General features: G+C 56.3%; 11 protein-coding genes across 11 annotated transcripts; 7 read left to right on the top strand and 4 right to left on the bottom strand.

Moving 5' to 3' along the window:
- Positions 1-1,303: 1,303 nt before the first annotated feature.
- Positions 1,304-2,287, top strand: F5144DRAFT_485649 (L-threo-3-deoxy-hexulosonate aldolase; the record flags this gene model as incomplete). The annotated part of the gene is made up of 1 exon (XM_066785513.1): positions 1,304-2,287. The coding sequence occupies one exon, from the start codon at positions 1,304-1,306 to the stop codon at positions 2,285-2,287; it is 984 nt and encodes a 327-aa protein (XP_066645347.1).
- Positions 2,288-2,835: 548 nt separating this feature from the next.
- F5144DRAFT_205161 (FAD dependent oxidoreductase) lies at positions 2,836-4,683 on the bottom strand. The gene is made up of 3 exons (XM_066782956.1): positions 4,304-4,683; positions 3,271-4,215; positions 2,836-3,204 (listed from the first exon to the last, which is right to left on the bottom strand). The coding sequence occupies exons 1-3, from the start codon at positions 4,338-4,340 to the stop codon at positions 2,855-2,857; spliced, it is 1,332 nt and encodes a 443-aa protein (XP_066645346.1). The 5' UTR covers positions 4,341-4,683; the 3' UTR covers positions 2,836-2,854.
- Positions 4,300-5,130, top strand: F5144DRAFT_205120 (uncharacterized protein). Its single transcript, XM_066782955.1, has one exon. The coding sequence runs from the start codon at positions 4,504-4,506 to the stop codon at positions 4,999-5,001; it is 498 nt and encodes a 165-aa protein (XP_066645345.1). The 5' UTR covers positions 4,300-4,503; the 3' UTR covers positions 5,002-5,130.
- A 233-nt stretch (positions 5,131-5,363) lies between these two features.
- F5144DRAFT_569554 (thioredoxin-like protein) lies at positions 5,364-6,476 on the top strand. The gene is made up of 2 exons (XM_066788707.1): positions 5,364-5,505; positions 5,581-6,476. Exons 1-2 carry the CDS (start codon positions 5,463-5,465, stop codon positions 6,042-6,044), a joined length of 507 nt encoding a protein of 168 aa, XP_066645344.1. The 5' UTR covers positions 5,364-5,462; the 3' UTR covers positions 6,045-6,476.
- A 3,971-nt stretch (positions 6,477-10,447) lies between these two features.
- Positions 10,448-11,137, top strand: F5144DRAFT_592025 (uncharacterized protein; the record flags this gene model as incomplete). Its single annotated transcript, XM_066790322.1, has 3 exons — positions 10,448-10,572; positions 10,647-10,894; positions 10,932-11,137. The coding sequence occupies 3 exons, from the start codon at positions 10,448-10,450 to the stop codon at positions 11,135-11,137; spliced, it is 579 nt and encodes a 192-aa protein (XP_066645343.1).
- Positions 11,138-13,325: 2,188 nt separating this feature from the next.
- Positions 13,326-14,438, bottom strand: F5144DRAFT_204957 (uncharacterized protein). Its single transcript, XM_066782953.1, has one exon. The coding sequence runs from the start codon at positions 14,312-14,314 to the stop codon at positions 13,697-13,699; it is 618 nt and encodes a 205-aa protein (XP_066645342.1). The 5' UTR covers positions 14,315-14,438; the 3' UTR covers positions 13,326-13,696.
- Positions 14,439-14,562: 124 nt separating this feature from the next.
- On the top strand, positions 14,563-17,153 carry F5144DRAFT_592024 (fungal-specific transcription factor domain-containing protein; the record flags this gene model as incomplete). The annotated part of the gene is made up of 3 exons (XM_066790321.1): positions 14,563-15,493; positions 15,548-17,061; positions 17,121-17,153. The coding sequence occupies 3 exons, from the start codon at positions 14,563-14,565 to the stop codon at positions 17,151-17,153; spliced, it is 2,478 nt and encodes an 825-aa protein (XP_066645341.1).
- A 116-nt stretch (positions 17,154-17,269) lies between these two features.
- On the top strand, positions 17,270-17,817 carry F5144DRAFT_204980 (uncharacterized protein). Its single transcript, XM_066782954.1, has one exon. It carries the CDS (start codon positions 17,390-17,392, stop codon positions 17,669-17,671), a length of 282 nt encoding a protein of 93 aa, XP_066645340.1. The 5' UTR covers positions 17,270-17,389; the 3' UTR covers positions 17,672-17,817.
- Positions 17,818-19,625: 1,808 nt separating this feature from the next.
- F5144DRAFT_620152 (ribosome biogenesis protein Nop16) lies at positions 19,626-20,782 on the top strand. Its single transcript, XM_066792004.1, has 2 exons — positions 19,626-19,828; positions 19,922-20,782. Exons 1-2 carry the CDS (start codon positions 19,713-19,715, stop codon positions 20,559-20,561), a joined length of 756 nt encoding a protein of 251 aa, XP_066645339.1. The 5' UTR covers positions 19,626-19,712; the 3' UTR covers positions 20,562-20,782.
- F5144DRAFT_569546 (uncharacterized protein) lies at positions 20,783-22,479 on the bottom strand. The gene is made up of 3 exons (XM_066788706.1): positions 21,966-22,479; positions 21,678-21,898; positions 20,783-21,575 (listed from the first exon to the last, which is right to left on the bottom strand). Exons 1-3 carry the CDS (start codon positions 22,128-22,130, stop codon positions 21,050-21,052), a joined length of 912 nt encoding a protein of 303 aa, XP_066645338.1. The 5' UTR covers positions 22,131-22,479; the 3' UTR covers positions 20,783-21,049.
- Positions 22,480-22,686: 207 nt separating this feature from the next.
- Positions 22,687-23,197, bottom strand: F5144DRAFT_569544 (uncharacterized protein). The gene has a single exon (XM_066788705.1). The coding sequence runs from the start codon at positions 23,158-23,160 to the stop codon at positions 22,858-22,860; it is 303 nt and encodes a 100-aa protein (XP_066645337.1). The 5' UTR covers positions 23,161-23,197; the 3' UTR covers positions 22,687-22,857.
- Positions 23,198-23,743: the final 546 nt, after the last annotated feature.

The following is a 23,743-nucleotide window of genomic DNA, read 5'->3' as shown; positions in this document are numbered from 1 at the left end:
AATGGGGGAGCTAACACGGTACCACTCTTACGTATCCTCCCGGCGACTCACCTCAGCAGTTCTCGCGGCCCGGACACGCTTCCCTTCGACTTGTTGTCCGTCTTTCCGAGCCTAGTTCTCGTTCTTCCGTGGCCTTCGCCTCCGTGGAGCGTGGCTTCTTTCCGCATGTTTATTACCGGCATCCGTGTGTGTCATGTGGGGTATGTATGTAGATTACCCCAGCCGATACCCCGCCACTCCGCCGCCATCCCGCACCTCCCTCCGGCGACATCATCGCGAAGCCGGACCAGCCTTAAGTCAGAATCTCTGTTACCAAGTTCTACTCCAAGGGCTATCAATGGCTTTGGCGGCTTGTAGGCTCATGCGCTCGCCTCTGCTTTCGAAGCTTCCAGGCCACCCCATACACGACGGAGCCATAAGTTGACCAAACGTTGGTCTTCCATGGGCTCCGCAACGTGGCAGCCAAAGCGCCCACTTACACCTTTTCCGTGGCTTGAATCCCGGGCCAATCAGGTATACCCGCAGATCACCGCGACCGGCACCCGAATCCTGGCTCGTACCCCCAGTTGCCAGTGGGATGCCTCCTGGTGATCCATGGGGATGACCCTGTCCCAAGACTCTGGTTCCCTTCTTCTGGGTCTCCCAGACTGTTGTCTTGAGCGTTGGACCTCAATCAAGAGCTGCTTGGCTGGACCCGGCTGCCGGGACTAGTTAGTTCTGGTAATCTGTTATCCGCCGTGTCTTCTGCCGGTCTACCGAGTCTCGATGCCTATCCCACGGCTGTCAATGGTACTTCGGTGCGTGATTTCTGGTCCAATCGAGCAATATATTACCCCGATATAGCAGCCCAGAAGTAAACCTGCCGAGCCCACCACCCTGCGTGGAGTGGTGGTCGCGGAGATCCATGTTTTCCCGCTTCTTCCCCAGAGTTTCAGCCCCGTCGGCTCATGGCGTGGGCGTTTGGCCAGGTCTCGCCCACAAAGGCCGGCCCCACGACCTCCACCGCCCCCGTTTGTCCCAGTATCTCATTCGGGCTCCTCGCAGGCTATAGACGTCCAACTATCCCGACACAGTCCGGGACCCCACCGGCCCTGGTTGAGCTTAGGTCATGGAACCTTTGTTCGCGTTGCGACCCCCATTTTCCTTCATAAGCCGTCATCTGTCCGCCTTTACCGTCTCGTCTTCCTCTGCCCTCCATTCGCGTCCTCCCCCACGTGCCCTTGCTTCCCACCGTGTATTGACCTCCCACCGTTTCTTCCTTCCCATTCATACACGCTCCCACGTCCCGCTACTTCGAACCATCATGACTGTTGGCAACGGCACCGCCAATGGCGGCCAGGCTACCCGGCGGCCGCTCCCATGCGGCATCTACGCCCCCACCATGACCTTCTTCGACCCAGAAACCGAAGACCTCGACATCCCCACCATCAAGAAGCACGCCGAGCGCCTGGTCCGGGACGGCCTCGTAGGCCTAGTCACCATGGGCTCCAACGGCGAAGCCATCCACTGCACACGAGAAGAAAAGCTCGCCGTCACCCAAGCCACACGAGAAGCCCTCGACGCAGCGGGCTTCACCCAAACCCCCATCATCATCGGCGCCACGGAAGGCAGCGTGCGCGGCACCATCGAGCTCTGCACACAAGCCGCCTCCTCTGGCGCGGACTACGCCCTCCTCCTCCCGCCCTCCTACTTCCGCGCCCTCATGGACGAGCAATCCATCCACGACTACTTCACCCAAGTCGCCGACGCCAGCCCCCTCCCCCTCATCCTATACAACTACCCCGGCGCCGTCGCCGGCATCGACATGGACTCCGACCTGCTCATCCGCCTCGCCGCCCACCCCAACATCGCCGGCACCAAATTCACCTGCGGCAACACGGGAAAACTCACCCGCGTCGCCCTCGCCACCGACGCCAAGACCCCATCCTCCCCCGGGTCCGGCTACATGGCCTTCGGCGGCATGTGCGACTTCACTGTCCAAACCCTCGCCAGTGGCGGCAGCGGCATCATCGCGGGGGGCGCCAACGTGATGCCCAAGGTGTGCGTGCGCGTGTGGGATTTGTATGCGGCGGGTAAAACGGAGGAGGCGGTCGCGCTGCAGCGGACGTTGTCCAAGGGGGATTGGGTGCTGACCAAGGCGGCGATTGCGGGGACGAAGCAGGCGATTCAGAGCTATTTTGGCTATGGGGGGTTTCCGAGACGGCCGTTGAAGAGGTTGGATAAGGCGAGGGTGGCGGCGATTGAGGAGGGGGTGAGGGAGGTGATGGAGGTGGAGAAGTCGTTATAGGGTGGGTGGGTTGTGAGGGGGTTGGTTTGAGGGGGTGGGTGGTGGGGTGCTGTATATTTTGGATGTGTAAAAGGGGTGCAGCCGTTGGCGGGGGGTGTTATTTAGGAAGGATCTATCATGCCAGATATAAGAACTGGCGGTTTAGCTAATGCATTGCACAGAGGTAGTAAATGGCATCTGGGTATTGTTGAACGGTATATCAAGGGATATATGCAGCTTGTATGTATGTCGGTTCAACTACGCCAAGCAGTCATCGCCAAGTATGCACCCAAGACCACCTTACTCTGGCGAGCACCAGGCATCAAATCAAGGGCAAAGCAAAGTAGTGAACAAACAAGGCAATTACCACGCAAGATCAGAGGGAATTGGTGAGCTGTACGAAAAGGCCGGTAGGCCAACGGCGGGTGGATCATAACGTCTATATAAGTGGCTGTGAAGACCAAGAAAATTTCATGAGAAAGAACCGTAAAGAAAAGAGGCTTCCTTTCCCCGCTAAATCCTTGCTTTCCGCCCCTAATGCCAATAGATGACGCCTTTAAACCATGTTAACAACCCCACCCCCCAACCTCAAACCTTAAACTTCCTCGGATCCAACCGCTCCACCTCCTTATCCGTCTCGTCCCCAAAGATCATACCCGCCATGAGGTAGCCCGTCCCCGGGCCGTTCTGTATCCCCCAGCAGGTATGCCCCGCGGCGACCCACAAGCCTGGCACCGATGTCGGGCCGATCAGCGGGCCGCGCTGCTCACCGAAGCGGACGTGTTGCGGTAGGTAACAGGCCTGGCGGGCCTTGACGGGGGCGGCGGCCAGAGCGGGCGAGACAGTGGCTATATAGGCGACGAGGTCGTCACATTGGGACTGGTCGACCGAGACTTCGTCGGTGGTGGCGGGGAGGGGGATCGTTGTGTCGGTTTCGCCTTTATTTGCGTGTTAGTCCGTCTTGTTGTCTCCTTCTTTCTTCCCAGAGTATAGTGATGTCTTACCACATGCGTACACTTCCCCAAACGGGCGGGCGTATATCTCTGGGTCGACATTCCCCTTATGGCGCCGTTTTTGGCCCTGGTTGGCGCGGTGGTCGGGGGTGTAGTCTGCTGGTAATTGGATATCGGTGAAAACTGCGTAGGGGCTGACGTCGGCTTCGTAGACCACGCTGTGGGCACGCAGGCCTTCGATTCTAGTCCGCGGGATGAGCTTCCCCGTCCACGGCCCCGCCGCAACGATGACATCAGTTACGCTGGTGATGGTATGCAATTCCCCTGTATCGCGGTCCTGATAAGCGACGCTGTGTACGCCAGCTATCCTAGTGTCGTGGATTTTGGTGACTTTAGCCCGCAGCCGGATGTCGGCCCCTTTCTCCTTTGCTAGATCGGCCATGGCGTTGGTGAAGTAGAAGGGGTGGACTTGAGATGTTTCGGTCGACCCTGGGGAGCCCATTTCTTCGTAGCTATGGACTAGCCTGCTGTTGATCCAGTCTAGATCAGAGGGCAATGGGGAGTCTTGTAGTAAATCTGTCGCCCTGCCGTCTTGTTTTGGAAGTTTCTCCCAATCCTTCGTCGTATCATCTGAAACGGCGCTTTGTATAGGAAGGTCTCCATTGGTACCGTTGTTCGCCGCAGGTGGTAGGGGTTTCGATGCCCTCTGTTGTAAATCATTCGCTTTAACTACCGCAGCGATGCTACCGCATCCAAGACGGCGGTAACCCCATCGCTTTGCCCCATTGTGTTCGGCTGCGAGTTCTCTGTGTAGACGGTATGATAGCGGTACGAGGCAGGTCGGGTAGGCCCATAGCCCCAACAGGCCGCCGGCTTTGCCAGATGCGCCCGAGGCGATGGCGGTCGCTTCGAGGAGTGTGATGGTATGCAAGGCGGGATTGAAGTTGGGATGGCGTGTGAGGTAATAGGCCGTTGTGCATCCGATGATGCCGCCGCCTGCCGGTTAGACTGCATGAGCTTTACTTGTTTTTGTCTTTTTCCCGCGCATCTGGCAGGGTTCGAGGGGGGACTTGAATTGACGTACCAACAATGACAATGTTCCTCTTCTGCTGCGCATCCATGCTTGCTGCGCTGGTAACCGCGGCTGTATCGCAGGATACAAAGCTAAATCTTAGAATGAATTAAGCGATAAATATCAGCAGTTTCTTTTAGCTCCCCAGCCATGTGGTAGAGCACCGATTTGTCGAATGCGAATTGGGACCAAAGCAACTTCTCTCTGGCGCGATGATGCTCTGGCAGTTGCTTGGTTGCTGGTCGCAGCGCCCAGACGGCCCGCTGTTGGTGCCGTCATCTTGGGTTTGCCTGGCTCAAGGTTCTGACAGGTGGGGCACCCACGTGGCGGGGGACCGAGTATTTCTTTGTTCGAGCCCAGACGATCGGATCGAACAATGGACTTCCATGATCATTAATAAGTCTCGGCGATGCTCCAAGCCTTGTATCGCCCAGCCAGGTCTTATTAATAAATCGATGCTGGAATCTCTTGTCTTGAATCTTGATGCAACTGGAGGCAAGGCAAATGCCCAGACAGTGGATAACGAGGGGCAGCAACAGTGGGGTTCGACAAAATGCCCCTGCAGCAACCTCGGCGCAAGTCCCTGGTCCAAACTTCATTCAAGATCAGACGACGCTTCTGGAACTCCAAGTGGTAGTATTTTGCGTCAGAGTTCGCGGTCAAACATCGGAGTGGGGAGCGGAAAGGAGAGTGGCCCGAGGCATGACTAATTGTAGGCACGATTACTGTGCACACTCAGGTCCGGAGCACGCCGTGACTGTCCCGGAGCATGACCAGAGAAGGAGCAAACCGCCTGCGGCCCTCGAACCGAAGCAAACCAGCCAATAGGATAGCCCGGCAAGTTGCGTGAACACAGTCTGGAACAAGAAGCTGGACCCCACACAAGCTTGCCTCTCGGTCCGAGCCTCCTTCTCCCCTTCTTAAATGCACCTCTTTCCTTATCGGTTTCTCCCCGATATCCAGACCGATGCTTCTCTCATCATCAATGCCCATCTCCCGCCGTCTGATAACTCGCCTTCCGTGCATTTGCTCATCGCCAACAAGACTATCAACAACAACTACGTCATACAGTTTACGCCATTTCCACTCGTCGCCTCCACAACGCCTCAGATCCACACCCACCATTACACCGTTGAACCACAAGCTCCCCCTCCATAGATCATTCGCAACAATGGCTTCAGCTACAACCTTCTACGACTTCAAGCCCCTCGACAGTATGTGATTCCCCCTCACTAAACTAATTCCACCTCATCTCCCAAGCACCCCACTCACTAACCCTGCCCCCCCAGAAACCGGCGCCGAGGTCCCCCTCGAGGACTACAAGGGCAAGGTCGTCCTCGTCGTCAACACAGCCTCCAAGTGCGGCTTCACCCCGCAGTTCGCCGGCCTGGAGAAGCTGTGGAAGACGGTGCGCGAGACGCACCCGGACGACTTTGTCATCCTGGGCTTCCCCTGCAACCAGTTCGGCGGCCAGGACCCCGGCAGCAACGAGGAGATCCAGGAGTTCTGCCAGATCAACTATGGCGTCACCTTCCCCGTCCTCGGCAAGGTCGACGTCAACGGCGACAACGCCAGCCCCGTCTTTGAGTGGCTCAAGGCCGAGAAGCCCGGCCTGCTGGGCATGAAGCGGGTCAAGTGGAACTTTGAGAAGTTCCTCGTGGGCAAGGATGGTGCCGTGAAGGGGCGCTGGGCGTCGACTACGAAGCCGGAGTCGCTGGAGAGTGTGATCCTGGCTGAGTTGGCTAAGCAGTGAGCTGGCGGTAGGTGGTGGTTCGGGTTTTGGTGGAGAGCGAGTGCCAGTGCTTATACCCAGTTTGTACGATTTGTGGCGAGGGTTTTTGCGACGGAGTTAGATCCAAGGATGGTTATTGAGTATAGGAACTGGGGATGAAGTGTTAAGGTTGGTTTATTGGCAGATGTTTGCGATTGTTTCTGAAGCACAAGTGAAGAAGATGAAGTTTATACTCAACACAACACTCTTACAACTACCCCCATCTTTACTCTCTTGGCAACATCAAAGTCACGGTCATGTCATCGATCCATGAACGACCTTTGAGTGACGATAAGCCACCAGTAAATAGGGTGGTGCTGCAGTAGCCCGACAACGGATGTCGGAATTAACCTCCGTGCTCCCCGTCACCGTAGATATTATTCGAGTAAAGAAGTCAACGTTACAATATCCGCCCCCCCAATGTCAATGTTGCAGCCCAGCCCATCCTAGAATCCTCACTAAGACCTTGCATATCTTCCACGGTTCATCTGTAGCCCTAAGGCAGTTTATCGGCGGAAGTCAGAGATGTTAGAAGCACCGGAAACTTCGATGACAGTTCCTCTTGAATCGTACATTTATACAATATGGTTGCATTAAGAGAACTCACAAGACTAACTTTATATGTACCTCCACTGGGCCATAAACGAACTTGAAGCCTTGTTAGTTGCCTCACGATTCAACCCAGGACTCTTCAACCATACCCCTGAAACCGGTAAAAATTCCTGAAAAGAGCCCTTAGCTACACCATCCTTCTTTCGCTGCTCGGATTACCCCCGGTAATAAATTAGGAGACTTAAAATGGCGCCGTTGCCATCACCTTCATGTTAGACAAACACCTATTAATATCTCGACTTCCCTTAAAGTCCGCCGAACTACAACCCACTCGGGCTCTCAAACGAGTGACTGAGAAAGGTGGATTGAGGGATAATTTTGAAATGTACATGTTTCTTGATACACCACTTAGTTTCCTCGGCTTTCTGGTGCGCCTCACACTCTCTCTAACTGGGAGAAGGGGGCTGGCCGGACTAACACATGACTTCCATGACAACCATGCTCAGCGTGGTTAACTAAGGTACTTACTTTGCTCATAACAACAGTTAACATCAAACTAGCAACGTGGCAGGTTTGTCTCTGTACTGGCTTACCCACATAGCTATCACTTGAACCCAAACTAGGCACTCTCCGTCCCCTATGTGTTACCAATGTCGATGTTACCAACCAATACTAGTAACTACTTCATACCAATAGTTTGTGTAGTTTCTTGCCCGGAACAAGCACGGGTACCCTACTAGCAAGATAATACAACCTACAAGTGCAAGGGCAATTGCTAGGGCAGGAACGGCTTTGCAGGAAACCACCATCAACCCACCCTGTATTGCTCACAGCCAAGTCACTGACATGGATCTGTCAAGACCAACTTCAATGATATTATCTAACCTACGTCATCCCTTCCACCAAGCCCTCGGGTGAAAGGGGTAAGTGTGATATCGGGTGTCTCGGTGACCCAGCAGTGTTCCGTCGTGCATCCTGAACTCACCATGTACAGACAATCTTGGCTAAGGCTTAACAATCGTACAACGTAATTCCTGGACGCTGCCGATGAGCGGCGGCATCGTCTACACGCTCTCCCTCAACATTGATCGAGTACAGAGCGGTACTCATCATCCATAGATAGGCAGCAACTCAGCTAAAGAGTAGCCATCGCCGAATTGATGATCGGCCCAGCCGAAAGCAACCCGTCAGATCTCAGATTCCGTCCGTAAATCCGCCGTCCAGTTCCGGGTCCGTACGACAAGTGGCGTTCTCGGAGCCCGGATCCGACGTGTCACCCTCGGTTCGTATTGTCTAGGAAAGATTACTCCTTTGGTAAATCAGGATCGCGATGGGAATACGAACGATGACAGCATTGTTTAAGCCTCATGGGTCCGGGAAGGGGGGGGTTGTACGAGTGCGATGGTTTACGGAGGAGACCTAAATCCAAGTTTGCTCTCCTCACTGACCGATATCGATGTCACCACGGGTGAAAGAGGCCACCCAAGGTGGCTTGTCCTGCGGGCTTGAGCCGTCTCGGAATCCATCGGGGTCGGTCAAATGTGAAGGGCAAGAAGACTCCCGAGTCACGGAACGAAAAGAAAAAGAGCCATGCATCGGGATCCGCGCTCCCGTTGCCCTGGGCTGAATATGCAGCGTCACACGAGATGCAGTACCGCGTGCGCCTTCGAGCGCCGTACAACTACGCGACGCTGGCCGGTATTGGTCACGAGAAGCGTTCCATTCTATTTAGGAAAAACATCTTGGATGTTCACCGCTCGGGATGACCAAACGCTTACCTTACTGGTAGCACAGAGGGGACGTATGTAGGCCGTGAGAGTGGGATGTGGCTCGGTCCATCTCTGCTCCGGCTTTTGGTTGCTTCACTGCGACATTGCCTTCCTTCCCATTTCACGTGGGGGCCGTCGAGTCAAAGCAGTATCACCCACCGCAGCGCAAGAAATAGAAACCGGTGTGGGTGATGAAAGCAATGCAAGGGATATTGGATATCCGAGGAGGAGGGTAAACATCGACAACCCCGAGAAAAGATGTCTTCATTTTCCCGAGTGGGATAAGGTTTACGCCGCAACGGGCAAGTGTTTGCCTCTGTGTATCACCACCAAGCTTCGAAACACCACGTCAAGTACCCAAAAGTAGCGACCCAAGAAGTCAGAGAGCCTATGCATTATATGAAGAGACCTCCCTTACCGGCTTGCTTTACACCCACTGCTGGGTAAGGGCTTTGTGGGACTGGTATATGATCAGACCGCGTGGGACAGCGACAGCAGCAGTTCTTCTTCACCTTGCAGTGCAGCATGCAGTGTTCTCCAAAGAATAAGCAAAGCAATATATAGTTTCCGACAAGCGAGGAGACATCGTAAGCCCCAGTACCCCATCGCTACCCGGAGTCGCCTCCACGTGAGGTCATCCGTCACACATGGAAAGAGTCGGGTGGCCCATGCCCCTTTACTTTCGTCACTTTCTTTGTGCGCCTGGCGCGCAAGAGGGACGGGCCAGGACACGGGTCGAGATTGGCCGCGGCTGTTTAATGCGTTATGGATGTGCGTAGGGCTACTTGCGTGCACGGTTTGACAAGACGAACGCTATTTTCATCGCCGAGTCATGAATAGGGGAGTCAAGGGGGCATCCCGATGGGCATTGCCCAGGAGCGGGCGCGGGACTGAGTCAAGAGCCGTGGAAAGCATAACCATTGTAGGCAAGGCTCAATGTCCGTTGGTTGCTGGGGTTGACGGAGAGTGAGCCTGTCTCAGTTCGGGCTCGAAGATATCGACGCTTGCCATGCGGCGTGGTGTCTGAGTTGAGCGGGTCTGGACAACGAAAAGGGGTCAGACGAACAAAGGACCCCTTCTCCATGGAAGTTCCATGGGCACGGGGTACATGGTGAGACATTGGAGGTTGCAGTCGAGATTGGTTCCAAGCGGGCGGGATGGCTGACCTGGCCCCGCGTGTATCCGCTTCCCCCTCCGCCTCCCCTCCGCCAGCCACACCGCGCACACCAACCCATCGGGGATCGGCCTGTTCGTGGCGAGAGATCGACATGATCTGCTGCGAGGCATCGTAGGCGCCAGCTTGAGGGTCGGGCGAATGATGATGAAAGAAAAGAGGACCTGACGGGAATGCGGCACCAACAGCGTCATGACCCCCGAGTGTTTTCCAACTTTGAAGAACCCAGACGAGTCAGGAAGGCAAAAGCCACAAAGTGTACGAAGTCTGAATGTTGCGAATAGTCTGTCGTCCAAAACACTCAGCCTGATTTCTCAGCATCGGGTCGACTGCCGGATACATTGACACCTTGGCGTTACAGGCAAGCCATGGGAGAGACAAGGCGGTACGCAGCGCACAAGAACCCCCTGTTTCCTGGGCCTGAACTGTCTGAGCGTGCGACTGCAACGACGCCACGCTTTTGGGACCTGGGCTTCGGTGACAGAAAGGGGGTTAGGGCAGGGCCAAGACGCGGGGAGACCGTGCACGATCAGCTAGGAATCGGAACCTTGCCGGACGCGGCAAGGCGCTGCCAGAGCGATTGCAACGTTTCATCCGTCCCAACGGTCGGAGAGAGCCGTGAGGGCAATCACAGAGAAGACAAGCAGCGGGCGCTTGCGATGAGCTTGTGATAAGAGGTCATCGCCCCGAGCAGGTGCCAGAGGCTTGAAGTGATACCCGAAGCTACTGGATTTTGAAACAGGGTCAAGAGGGTGAAGATGACCTCGTGGGTGTTGAGAGGGGACAATTAATTTGGAATACTGTGAAGCCGACTGGTAGAGGGCGGCTTGGTGACGGGTTGGTGCTTGATGGCGCAAGCTTCAGCTGCATGATGCAGTGCTTCCGATGTGATGCACAAGTGCTGCAAACTTGGACAATGCTTCTTGTTTTCCGTCTCGCGGCTCTTGCCTGGCGCAAATATCCGATGGGAGCGCGGTCAACCAGTCGGCGAAAAGGCATCTGCGAGCTTTACTTGGTAAGTTATAAGCCGGGTGATGATAAGTGGCTTGGCCTCCGGTCTGGCTTTTGTGATTACCAGCTGAAGTCGAGCTGGCGAGACGAGGCCCGCGTCGCTGCCGAGGCGCCCTCCAAGTTTGTTGCGCAGATGGTTAGGCGGAAGCCAAGACGCGGTGCCGTGAAGCGGCGTCAGGAAAAGGGCCGTTTTCTCCAGCCACATCTCTGGGCTTGCATCCGCGTCCCCGGCATCCCACTGGCTACTTCAAGGAACCCGTGCAAAGCTTGGGTGTCGCGTGCGGCCAATGACAGGTGCATCCGACTCTCGGCCATTGCCAAAATCGGTGGAGCCGACCGGCGCTGGGCTCAAGGAGAGGGCAGCCGGCAGCGGTCAGTGGTTGTTCACACAACCCAAAGGCTGTTCAAGACAGGTCGATTCAGCAGAAGCGGCTCACTGGCAGGCTGAAATACGGCGCCTGTCTCAAACGACGATCAGTTCAACAGTGCTTGATGACAGAGACACGGTTGTTAGTACGAATAGTGATTCGCCGCCTGTATCTCAGGGATCGGCATCGCCCTGCAGCTGATGAAGTGGGCTTTTTGGTCTGCGGCCGGCGCCGAAGCCGCAAGCAGTTTCTTGTCCACGCGAGCACGTGAAGGAGAACGACCCCCGACCGGCATATCTTGCGCTCCCGTGTGGAGCGGAGGGAGTTAGCGAGAAGTTTAGATACCTAACAAAGCCAACCGACACCTCGGAGGACGCGATGGCATGGCCAACAAATCGTTCCAGCAGATGGCCGCGATGAAGGCGGGCAGTAGATCAGGCATCTCCTGGTTTCGGCCGAGGTCGTCTCTGCTCCGCAATCCAAGCACGTTCTCGCGGCTGGAGGAGAAAAATGCTGAGCCTAGGACCCGCGCTAGTGTTGATGTAAAGCCAAGATGGCTTGTGGGTGTAAAAAGTGACCCCCATCGATGTTTTTGAGATGCTGAAACGGCGGAGGCACAATGAGACAACCCAAATCCGTCACCGGGTGGTCGACTGAGATGCTGCCGAGGGACTGCTCGGACACGAGTTTGTTTCCCGTGGTTGTCTAGCGTTGTTCGCACTAACTAGCGCGTTGCTTCGCCGTTTGATGAGTGTTGAACAGGCATGATTCGATGTCTTTTCGGCGTCTGACGAGGCATGAATCCGGTAGCTTGGCGGTTGAGACCAAGACGGATCAACACCACACAATCTCCGTCTGGAGACGGGGAATCTTCGAGTGAAGACGCTAATCGGTTGGAATGTTTTATGCTAAAATCACTGGCCAATGGCCAGAGAAGAAACGAGGGCTGTTGAACGCTAAGAAACTGGGGTACCTTGTGGATTTGAGATGGAGTCCTGGGAAGTGGAATCTTTTCGGTTGGCGTGACAAGCGGTCGGTCGGCCCTTCATCAGCGGCCTGCGACGTGCTTGGCGACCCGGAACTGGGAACCCCGACAAACTCCGTTCTCCGTCACCACCTGCCCCCGGCTTCCGGCTTGGTTCCGGAGTAGTTATCGCGAGCGGATATGACAATAATCACGGCTGTCCGGCCATATTGCGGTTGTTGGGTAAGCGTCCAAAGGCTCAGCTGCTCTGTCGATAGCCCAGCGCCGAAGCGGCTGGCAATTTCGGTGGGCTCCGGAATCCTCGGCGTCGTATCTCGACCTTCGCCACGACATATCCTGCCCCTTGCGTTCACCGGGTGATCGATAAGCAACCCTCCTCATCTGCCCGCACAGAAGGTCGGTGGAAGCCCGCGTAGAAGCCTTCGGTGGGGGCTATGGACACTGCATGAGTACGTCAAAGGGCAAACGGCGGGGTGGTCCGCTGACCGGCTGCTTGCCATCGAAGGTTAACAGCTCGCGAGGGTTCGTCGGTTTTGGGGGTCATGCGTTTGCGAGTGTCGGTCCCCAGAGCAGCGCGTAGGCGAGTGAGAGGGCAATCAAGAGAAGCTTATCAAATGAAGTTCCCCCCCAGACGGCCTCATGGGGCAGGTGTTTCGCCGCTTCACAAGGCCGGTCTTGCATGTATTATCGTTGGTTTTCTGGCCCAGCAAACCGAGATAAGCGGCCCCCTCGACTATGAGCTCCGCGAGAACAACGATATGTAACTACGAACCCCCACGCCCGGCTCATGGCGTCGTTTCGCGTGCTTCCGCTGCTTTGTGAGAAGTGGAGTAGTAAAAATGCCTACGGCCTGGCTAATGGTTCACCACTAGCCAAGCAATGCCCGAGAGGTTTCGCTCGCCAACTGTGAATGACGTCGCCGTCCCGAGACTCTTCTAGTCCTGATAGTTAATCGAAGGCGAGCGGAACGGCAACATTGGCAGAGACAGATGCTGGCTCCTTTGCTTTGAACAACGCTGATACGAATATTATCTAATGGATCCTCTAGAGTTTGTCTGATAACCAGGTGGGGTGCTGGAGTCTGATACTCGGAGACGGCGGTAGGCGGGCCAGGGCACTGCAAACCCACTCAACGTTGACCTCGGGTTGGAGCGCTAAACCTCACCTGCCGAAACTGCAGCCAGCCGAAAAGGTACAAAAACTACTCGCGATGGCTGTCTAGTGGGTTTAGCGAAATGCGAGTTGCTCTAGGGCGAAGAGGACTTGAAACAGGTGTTCGTTCTCCTGTGGAGGTTTGGGATGGGATTTCTTTGAAGATGGGGAGGAAGATCCCATTGTGATGTGTGAGCAAGGAAGGAAAGTCGAGGGGCACAGTGGTTGCAATTGGCCAGGGCTTGAAATGACCCCCCCATCCAATGAGCATCCTGTTTGTATTGTTCCCCAGGAATCATGCCTGCCATTTCTTCAGCTTCATACCTGCGTGCCTGGCGGCGCCTGCCTCCTGGAAGCCCTGTGGTCCCCGCTCCTAGTCGCCCACTTTTCAGATGGAAGGAGCGCTTCGGATGATGGAATCCGCTACGAGAAACTCGTGCTGCTCTCACGGAAGACCCAAGACCCTGCAATCAGCAACTCCCTCCAACAAGTTCGCAAAAACCCTGCGCGGCTTTCGAGCCCCGTTTCTGGCAAGGATACCGATGCGTGCCCGAACGCTTTTTTCTTCAGAAAGTTGCGGGTTCCCCGAAATCACGTCAAGGAAGGAACCTGGAAGCCGGCAGCTATTTGGTCTGAATTCCGCACGGCACTTTTACGTTGTATCTCGTCCCGTGTGTTCTCTTGCAACCCCCAGCTGCAGTTTCAAATCCTTTCTGTAAGCTTTTGCTTGTCTGTTCCGACTTGTTGACCGCGCAATCGCGGTACCGTCCCGCCCCTGGCGCCATCCGCCATCGCCCTGGTCGAGGTGGCCAGGGATTGCATCGATGGATGGGGTGTGGGCCTCGGCAGCCCTTGAGACCCCCTGCCCTTGCGGTGCGGACCTGCACACCCCCCCGTCCACCTGTCGCCGCCCCAATTCCCGATTCCCAGCCGTTGCACCACTCACCCACTGAAGGGCCGCCTCCACATCGGGGGCTATTTTGCGCTTGGGGGGTACCGAGGGAATCTTGGTGTGGATGTACCTCAGAGTACCCCAGGCCTTGCCCACGAAAAGGAAAGGGAGGGGGGTGCTGCTGCTCTGGGCTGGACATGGGGCCGCACCACAAGCGTCTGCCGCGGTGGTCAGTGAGAAACACCCACATTCTGATTAAAACATGCCCTTCTGCTTCTGCCCGCAAACCCTGCTTGACCCAGGTGTTGAACCTTCTTGACTTCCCCTTTGCCACACCAGCAAGTCTCATTGTCACTCAACCACAGTGCTATGGGCCGTCAGTTTCTCCATATTCCCGCCCATTTACCCACATCAGTCAGCTGCTGTCCATTGGAAGCCAGGCTTTTTCTTGGATAGCGTTGACTTTTGTCGCCCCGATACCCTGGATTTGCCTTCTCATAATAACACTGGACTTTGGAAACCCGGAGCCCGGTATCTGCAGAAGCGAAGGCGGACGAAGGATTACCCTGGACACCGGTTCTGACGAGACACTTCGCCATGACCGCCCCAATCAACACACCGGCGACCTCGACGGCAAAGGATGCTGCTTCTGCGAGGAAGCGTAGGAGAAGGGCTCCCGCTGGTGGAGCCGCGGATGACTGCTTCACTTGCGCCAAGCGGAATGTCAAGTGCGACAGGAGGAGGCCTTATTGCTCGCAATGCTTGGAGATTGGCAACGAATGCTCTGGTTACAAGACTCAACTAACGTGGGGCGTCGGCGTGGCGAGCCGGGGCAAGTTGCGCGGCTTGTCGTTGCCCATTGCGAAGGCGCCGCCCGTGAGTTCAGGAAAGGCGAAGTCGGCGGCAACGGTGCGGGCCCGGACTGGATCTGTCGCCTCGACTGGACAATGGCCAGCAGAGCAGGATGACCGAGTGATCAGGGAAGAGGTGGAAGTGAAGATGGAAATGGGCCACAGGCGGAACCCATCGGTATCACAGGCCACGCCTCACTTTCACCCTTACGACATGACACACTTATCCCCAACCGAAACGGCGCCGCCAGGCTGGACTCACATCCCTTTCTCATCAAGCATGACCGCGAACGATGCATCGAGATTTCCACGCCCCCTGCACATCCCGATTTCGTCTCCCGGGGACATGATGCAGCGAGAAATGATCCAGACACCAATCGACTCGATGAGCGACGTGGATTACATGTCGCCTCTCGGCCACTCGTTTCCGAGGGAAGACGTCCCGACCTTCATCCATAGCCCGATCGTCTACGAAGGCTTCCCCAGCCATGCGTCGCCCGTTCCCCAAAGCCCGGTAGCGGGCATGATGATCGAGCACTCACGGGCACCGGCTCCGTGTCCCAGCCTCGTCTACACGCCATCAGAACCCGCGTCCAGCCTCCACTCTCATCTTTCTCATGTTGAGAGCATGGAGGTGCAGTTGAGTCGCAAGATGCCTCAGGACTGCGATGTCCTGGGTGAGTTACACCACCTATAACCCCCGTGCAACAAACTCTAACCCCCTGCTCAAGTCCCTGGCACACCAGACCTGGACGCGTACAGCTCCAGCGTTCAGTCACACGGTCCCTTCTGGACTTCTTCAAATGCGGATGACGAGTCTGTGTCGCAAAGCGTCCCCGACAGAAACCCAGCACCATGGCCAGGCTCGTTCCCGTCACAGTCCCCTTCACCAGTCCTGCAGGTTAGCTCGGACCTGATCACCAAAATGCCATTCTTCATGGACTACTACGAGAAGACCATGTGTCCCAGCATGGTATTTATCGATGGCCCCAACAACCCCTTCCGGGAACAAATCCTCCGGCTCGGAACCAGCAGCAGGAGCTTACAACACGCCATCTGCGCGCTCGCAGCATGCAACTTGAGAATGAAGAGGAGGCTTAGCCGTGGCGGCCACCATGGCAGGGATGCTGGCGAGAGGCAATTGGACATGAGCCCGATTGACAGCGGATCCGGTGTGCAGCCCAGCGACCAGTCCCTTGCCGAAGAGTACCAACACCGGAATCTAGCCGTCCGCCTCCTCAACGAGCAGCTCAACGACGCCGAGAAGTCTATGCACGATTCTGTACTCGCCACTATTCTTTTGTTGTGTCACTACCGGATGGCCGAATCAGGCGTAGCAAAATTCCAAACGCAGTTCGCAGGTGTGAGAAAGATTCTGGGGCTACGGAGGATGTCACCATACCCGGCATCGAGAGACTCGGGATGGATGGAAGCCTTATTCACCTACTTCGACTCAATATCCGCAAGCGTCAACGATAGAGAACCGCAGCTCACCACCTCCTTTTACGGTGTTCCACCGGATACGCAATTATTACCTCCAGGAGCTGAGAACCTGGTCGGTTGCGACCGCGAACTATTCAAAACGATCAGCAAGCTTGGCCGGTTGAACCTACTATCACAGCACCGCCCCGTACAACAACTCCTCGCCTCCTCACCACTACCTCGCATCACCACCTCCCGATCAGAATCCCCCCTCGATACTCCATTCAAATCCCCTCCCCTCCACACCGGCTCAGACCACCACAGCATCTTCGGGGGCCTACCCCACCCCGTCAACAGCAGCGTGCGATTCGACGGCAACGGCTTCAACACCCCCAACATCGAAGACGACGACATGATGAACCCAACCCATCTCCAGTCCCCGACCACCTACGACGACCCCCGCAGCATGTTCTGGCGCGAGTGGAAAGAAGCGCGGCAGGCCCTCCAAAGCTGGGAATTCGACGCGGGCCGCGTGCGCGCCTCCCTCACCGCACCGTCACAATCATCACCCTCCTCGCCGTCGCCGGTCGGGTCCTCGTCCCTCCTCACGGCGGCTCCTCCGACGAGTGGGCAGGTGCGGGACCTCGGCTCGCTCAGCGAGGCGTTCCGCTACGCGGCGCTGCTGTACACGGAGCGGCTCGCCAGCCCCAACGTGCCCTCCAACCACAACAACTTCCGCAACCTCGTCAGCCAGGTCGTCTACTACGCCACCAGCCTCGAGTCCGGCAGCGCCGCCGAGAAGTTTTTGCTCTGGCCGCTGTTTGTGGCTGGGAGTGAGTGTGTTAATGAGCTGCAGCAGGGCATCGTCCGCTCCAAGTGCAGGGAGATCATGGCCCGCAGTGGGTATATGAATAACCTGGCCGCGCTGGAGGTGCTGGAGCGGTTGTGGGCGGGTGAAGGGGGTTGGCGCGATCATCATCAACATCATCCGCACCATCACCAGGGGAGGATGGGAGGGAATGGCAAGGGTGGACCGTTTAACTGGGCGAAGTGTATTGGCGGGCCGGGGGTGGAGGTGGAGTGGATTATGTTTTAATGGATTGGTTCATGAGCTGTTGAGGGATGGATGATGAGGTCGTTATGGGTATATCATGGGGATGGATACACAGTACACGGCGTGGTTGCACAGCACATACATGCATCGGTGGTCTTTTTGCTTTGTTTGGGTTCGGGTTTCTGGCACTTGGAGCGGGTCCTCTGTTGCGTTTCTTCTTTTTTATATCATCACCATTCATGGCAGAGCGGTCTACGACTGGTCTTCTTTTTTTCCCCATGTATATGTATGCATACCCTGGGTGGTAGTTTTGGGAAATGGGGCATTCACGGGCGCTGAGGCGCCGGTATCTACGTCTGTCATAGTCTATAGTAGCTAGTTAGGCAGGTTGGCTCCTAGGGGACACGAGGAAATAGTCCATGTTGGTCACTACTCACGATTCACTCCCTCGCTCGAATATTTCCCTCACAGTGACATGTAAACGACGTTCCACCAAACAAGCCAGTCACGGCTAGCAACCCCAATCCGGCCCAGACCGTTCTTGCGAATCGACTGCATCTCGGTAACCGAGTGGAACTCTTGCGCCATCTCCCCGGCTTGCTCGATTTTTTTTTTCACTCTCCCCCCCACTCCTATACAAGTAGACATATGTACGTCCAAGCACGTCGCAGATGGTACCGCGTTGGTACCGACGCCAGGCACCGCGATTCTATGCACTGTTGCCCGAGCGATCGGAGAGTCTAGCCCGGGAGGGAAAGGCTCGTGGGGGGGAGGGGAGGGAAGTGAGAGGAGATTTCCTCCTGCATACACCACACCACAGAGGTATGGTATGTATGTACCTACCCCCTGGCGTAATGGTGTTGCCCATCTATCACCTACCTCTTGACGAGCTTCCCGAAACAAAGTCTTGGCTGCTGAGCCGATATCTCTCACCCGCGATGTGTGTGCACTTGTGCTTCATACCCTCTCTCTCTCCCCCCTGCTTCCCTGCCCGTCCGACACACGTACCCCTGTTGAACGTGCCGTGGTGGGTAGAGGATAGCCGAGATGTGCCGTGTTGAAACTCGGGTGCCTTGCTGGTTCTGGTAGCAGCCCGGGGGGGGGGTAGGGGGGTTGGTTTAGTCGGGTAGTGAAGAAGCTCATGGATATTTTTGTTATCGTCGATCTGTCGGGGACCAGCACAGGGGGTGGAAGGGAGGGAGAGTCAACAGGGAGCGGGTAAGCCATCTCCGATTGTATCCCGCTGCCGCTGCCCGTTCTGACTATCGAGTCTCAGATCGACAGCTCCAGTTGACCGGACGGGAGCACCTTCTAGACAGCTTCTAGAAGGTGAGTTTCTGGGGCAGTGCAATGCGTGTCGCACACCCTCTTCTGCGGCTCATCACCACGCTACTCTCCCCCCCCCCCTCCCCCGCATTGCCATGGCGCAGGTCGACGAGCCAAGCGCCTTAGGCTTACTTACCTACTCACCTACTGGTTGGTTGGGTGGGTGAGAGGAGGTGCGCAACAAATGGATAACTATTGGGGGTCAGGGTTGACGGGTGCCGAATGCGACGGGGGTTGCAGGTGGTTGGACTGCCGTTCTCCCATAAGTGGTCTCACCCACATGAACCGATCATACGCATACTAGGCTCAGGAAGGAAGGAAATCAAGTGTGTGTGCTTTGTTGGGGAGGAAAAACGCGGGGTTGACATCGCTTGGCCACGGGAAGGATGGAGTGGTTTGCATCGGCTTCGGCTCTGGGCTTCACGGAATTGTGCGCGGAAGGAAGGGCAATGTGATTAGTGTAATTCAAGTTTCCGGCCTTGATGAGTTGTTAAAGTCCGGGGTTTGCCGGCTTGGGTAGTTTGGGGGAGTAGTGAGAGGATTGGGACGTGTGTCGTGGTTGCCCTTTTGGGGGATAGTTCCCAGGTGCCGCCGGCGAGCAAGCTAAGATTTGATGCCAAGACTCAAGGACCGGCAACAGTTTGAGGGCATGTGACAGCCAAGTAACTAATGGAATGGAGCGAGCATGGCCTGGCTGCGAATGGGCCCTGTTTCCTAGTAATGTAAATAGCCAGGCAGGGGTAGAAAAAAAAAGAACAGAAGAGAAGAGAAAAGACAAGTGAGATGTCGAAGCTACAAAATAATTAGTTAATCGGACTGTGAGAAGAGAAAAGACAAGTGAAATGTCAAAGCCTACAAAATAATTAGTTAATCGGACTGTGCAAGGATGGCAGGATCAAGTTGGCTGGCAGGCTGGCATTGGCGTGCCAGCTGCCAGCTACCAATCGCGATAAGCAGCCAACCCCACCGAAAATCCATCTTATCGCTCGACGGCTGGGAAATTTCGAAACGGCAGTCCACCACAGCAACAAGGTGAAGGAAGGTTGCTGTCGCCAACACCAACCCGAACCAATCCCTCATCTACACCACACACAATGGGTCGCGAACTACAGAAGCGCAAGCGGCGCTCGTCGCGCGCCAAGGTCACCATGCCGAACCGGCGCAAAAAAGCGCTGAACCCCCTCGGCAACGACATTATCGCAAAGGCCTGGTATGTCGCCTCCCCCCCAACTCTCACCGACCCTCCCCTCCCCTCACCGTCCCCCCCAACCCCCAACCCAACCCTAACTTCTCCCCCTCCCAGGAACAAAAAAGAGACCCTCTCGCAAAACTACACGCGCTTCGGGCTGGTCGCCAAGCTGGGCAAAGCCACCGGCGGCGCGGCACCCAGCAACCGCTCGACGCTCTCCAGCAACACCACCGACCCGCTCGCGGCCGCATCCGCCGACCGCGCCCACGGCCTGCTGCGGGTGGGCGAGGTGCGCGTGGAGCGCGACGCGGACGGCCGCATCACGCGCGTGCTGCGCGACGAGAACCCGCTGGGCGATCCGCTGAATGCGTTGGATTCTGACGAGGATGAGGATGGTGATGATGGGGAGGAGGGTGAGGGGGGGGAGGCGGGGAGGCAGTTGCGGAGGGAGCAGGCGCAGGCGCAGGCGAGGCGCGGGGGGTATGAGGAGTGGAGTGGGTTTGGGGATGCAAATGGGAATGCGGAGGGGGAGCGGCCGGAGGTGTTGCGGGCGCTGGAGCGCGAGGCGAACAGGCCCACGGAGAAGGCTGTGCGGCATCAGAGTGAGCGCGAGGTGGAGTGGTTGAGGCGGTTGGCGGAGAAGCATGGGGATGATACCGCGGCGATGGCGAGGGATGCCAGGCTGAACCCGATGCAACAGACCGCGGCGGATATTCGGAGGCGGTTGAAGAAGGCTGGGTTGTTGGAGGCGTGAAGGGTTGGGTGATAAATTAAGGGGTGACCATCATTCCAGAGGTCAAGGGAGATGACTATGAGGTTATGTGGTGTGGGCTGTTCTTTGCAGTGTTGAAGGGGACCAAAAGGGCTGCAGCATATTTGTCGTAACTGGCGTTTGGCGTTGTCCGAGGGGAAGAGGTAACAAACAAAAATCTACACCAACACAGTCTAGAAATCGAAACATGAAAATTGAAACAAAGTTTGCATGTTCATGGTATCTCTTGTTGATCTACCCTCTAAGACGCCGGCAACACCAAAAGCTAAGCCAAGCCAACGCTATCCCTATAATCCCCCGACCAGGAGAGGAAGCCCAAAAATGCACCAACTGTTGAACCATCCCAGAACAGACCCGAAGCCATACAAGAGCGATCCGCCCACCTCCCAACCAACATCTTCCAACCTCACATCAACCTATACTCTCTCTCTCCGCTTTTCAACCGACCAACAAACAAACCTCCTCAATAATTAAAGCCTCTCAATCCGGTCATAATCAGCACGGGGAAACCTCGCATCCTCAAACCCATCCGTCGGCGCGGGCGTGGCATAACGACCCGCCGCCGACACGCTCCCAGAGTGGTACTCAGTGTCGTGGCCATCAAAGGGGTTGGCCTCCTGCTGGCGGAAGGGGTTATCATGGTAGCTGCTGACGGTGCTGGCACCACCGACATGGCTGGCTGTGGCGGCGCCCACGCCGGAGCCGCCGTACGGGTCCGAGTAGTCGGAGCGGGCACCGCCGCCGTAAGCACCGCCGCCGCCGTAGCTGGAGCCGTCGTGGCGGTCGTCGTGGTCGGTGTCGTGGTCGTGGTCGTGGTCGGCGGCGTTGACGGGCGCGTACGACTCCTCGTCGTGCGGCGCCAGCGAGAAGGCGGCCTTGTCCGGGTCGATGTTCTGGCTATTGAGCTGCGCGCGGTCGTAGCCCGGCAGCCGGTTGTTCCACTGGTAGTATTTGAGGGTCCAGATGCTGAAGAAGGTCGTTACGCAGAAGAAGAGGCTGTTTGGGGTGGGGTTGTGTTAGTTGCGGGGGGTGACTATTGACAAGGAGGGAGCGGATGTTTGGGGTGGGGAGTGGGGGGTAGGCGGGGCGCAAACGTACAAGACGAATACGGCCATGGCAACGACGGCCTTGCTGAGGCCGCAGGCTGTCCCGCAGAGGTTTGCTGTGTTGTAAGCGGCCTGGGTCGAGAAGGCCGAGAGCCAGATGATGGCGAAGACGGCGTCGACAACCAGCATGGCGTGGGGCTCGGCGAGCTTTCGTGTGCGTGGGAACCGCGGGGCCATCATCAGGTAGATCCAAGCCGGTACTGAGAGTAGAAACTGTCGAGCAAGCCAAGTTAGCGCTCCTGTTTTTTAGCCTTGGAAGGCCAAATGGTGTGTTCCTTACCACTCCGAATGTCCAGCCATTGTTACCAACGACTCTTGATCCATCTGCTCTGAACACAGCGATCCCCAGCGCCCAGGACACAAAACCGAAGAGGATTTGTACCGAGTGGAAGATCAGCTTGAACATTGGGATCCGCTCCGGATCGAATTCGAGGTCCTCCCACATCTTGTCTGGCGGTTTGCTGTGTGCGGGGGGAGGGGGCTGCTTGTCTCGGAAAGGGAGGGGTTTTGGCGATCCGTCGATGTTGACTTTTGGGAGTCGCAGGCGCAAACGCTAGGGCAAGGTTAAAAAGTGCGAGATCCTTAGAAACCTTAGGAACCCGGTGCTCGTCAACCGTAAAAAAATAACAGAAGCAAAACAAAACGGCAACAAAGCGCTCACAGGCGAATAATCACAGGTGTATTGTCAGGAAAAAGGAACTAAACAGAGCCGCGCGGTTTGCATCCTAAAACAGGGTCAGCTCGCAAGAAAATGGATCCCAACACAGCCGCTGCTCTTTGCCCAGGCGACGGAGAGCCCAGGGCTTGGCGGTGGGTTGCACAGTGCCGAGCCACACGAATGACGCCTCCGGAGAAGCCACTGACACCCTGAGCCATCGGGTCAGCCAATCAATCCAAGATGACAGGCTCACCTGGTGGAGACCTGCGTGGCATTGTGCATGAGACTGGGAAGGAAAGTGGGAGAGTGAGACAGTGTTTCCAAATCGTCTCTTGACATATCATCTCAAGACCTTGAAGCCCTAGCCGTTCAGAGCAAACGGGTATCGCCAAAATCGCATCTTGTTGCCCGACGTTGCTTCTCCGAGGCTTTCATGGGTTTATCCGGCATCGAAACTCCTAATTTGCATGTAGTGGCCAAGGTGGCCTGAAGCAATTGAGGAGCGACGTTCGTTTTAGAAAGGCCGCTGCAATTTCAACTGCCGGGCCGGCATGCTACCCACCAGCGTCAACTCCCATTTGCAGACTCTCCTGCGTATTAACCACAAGTGTATAAAATCTACACAGTAGAGGAGCTTGCACTTGGGTGGGGCGCAGTGTCGGTGATCTGTAAAGACTGCTTGCTCTTTTGGGTGCTTTGTACATACAGTATGTAGGATTTTCGTCGGTTTACGGAGTGAGGTCGCGCTGGCTGGCCCAGCAACCACGGGCCACGGTCCACATCCGCTGACGACGACCGCAATCAATCCCGCCCACATTAACTAAGCGCCAAAAATAGAAACAGCCCGATCGCCACCGAACCTGCCCCGAACCAGGCCGGTGTCCGCCTCGTCTGGGCTCTCCGGGGAACCACTAGCCCGGCTGTGCCCGGTCCCGTAATCGGGCATCATTGCGGCCGACGCACCGGAGTCCCAGTCCCGGCCTAACTTGGCGGATTTCGTGATGGGTTCCTGATTCCCTAGACACCAAGGCATCTTGGAATGCTTATGCCCAAACTGTCTTCCGTGCTAAAGACCCACGAATAAGGAGAGGAGATTCTGGGGTCAAGCCTATACATCCGATGTATACCACCACCAATGTATTCAAGACGGGCCCGTTGCCATTTCAACCAGGTATTTTGCATGATCCGGTTGACTGTGTCGGCTAGCTTGTCGTCCGCGTGTTTGTCACTTGTCATCTAGTCGACTGTGGCCTGTAGATTATCGATCTTGGTCGCCAGGCTTTCGACCGCATTGTGCTGACTGTTGAGCGCCATCACCTGCCCGGTCAGATCCTTGACGGCAGCATCGACTCGCGCCGATTTGCCGACCGCATTCCTCGTCGTCGCATCCACATCATCGA

The sequence above is a fragment of the Chaetomium tenue genome (assembly GCF_020726465.1).
Source record: "Chaetomium tenue strain MPI-SDFR-AT-0079 chromosome Unknown F5144scaffold_3, whole genome shotgun sequence".
NCBI lineage: Eukaryota > Fungi > Ascomycota > Sordariomycetes > Sordariales > Chaetomiaceae > Chaetomium > Chaetomium tenue.
This window is presented reverse-complemented; position numbering and strand designations above follow the sequence as displayed.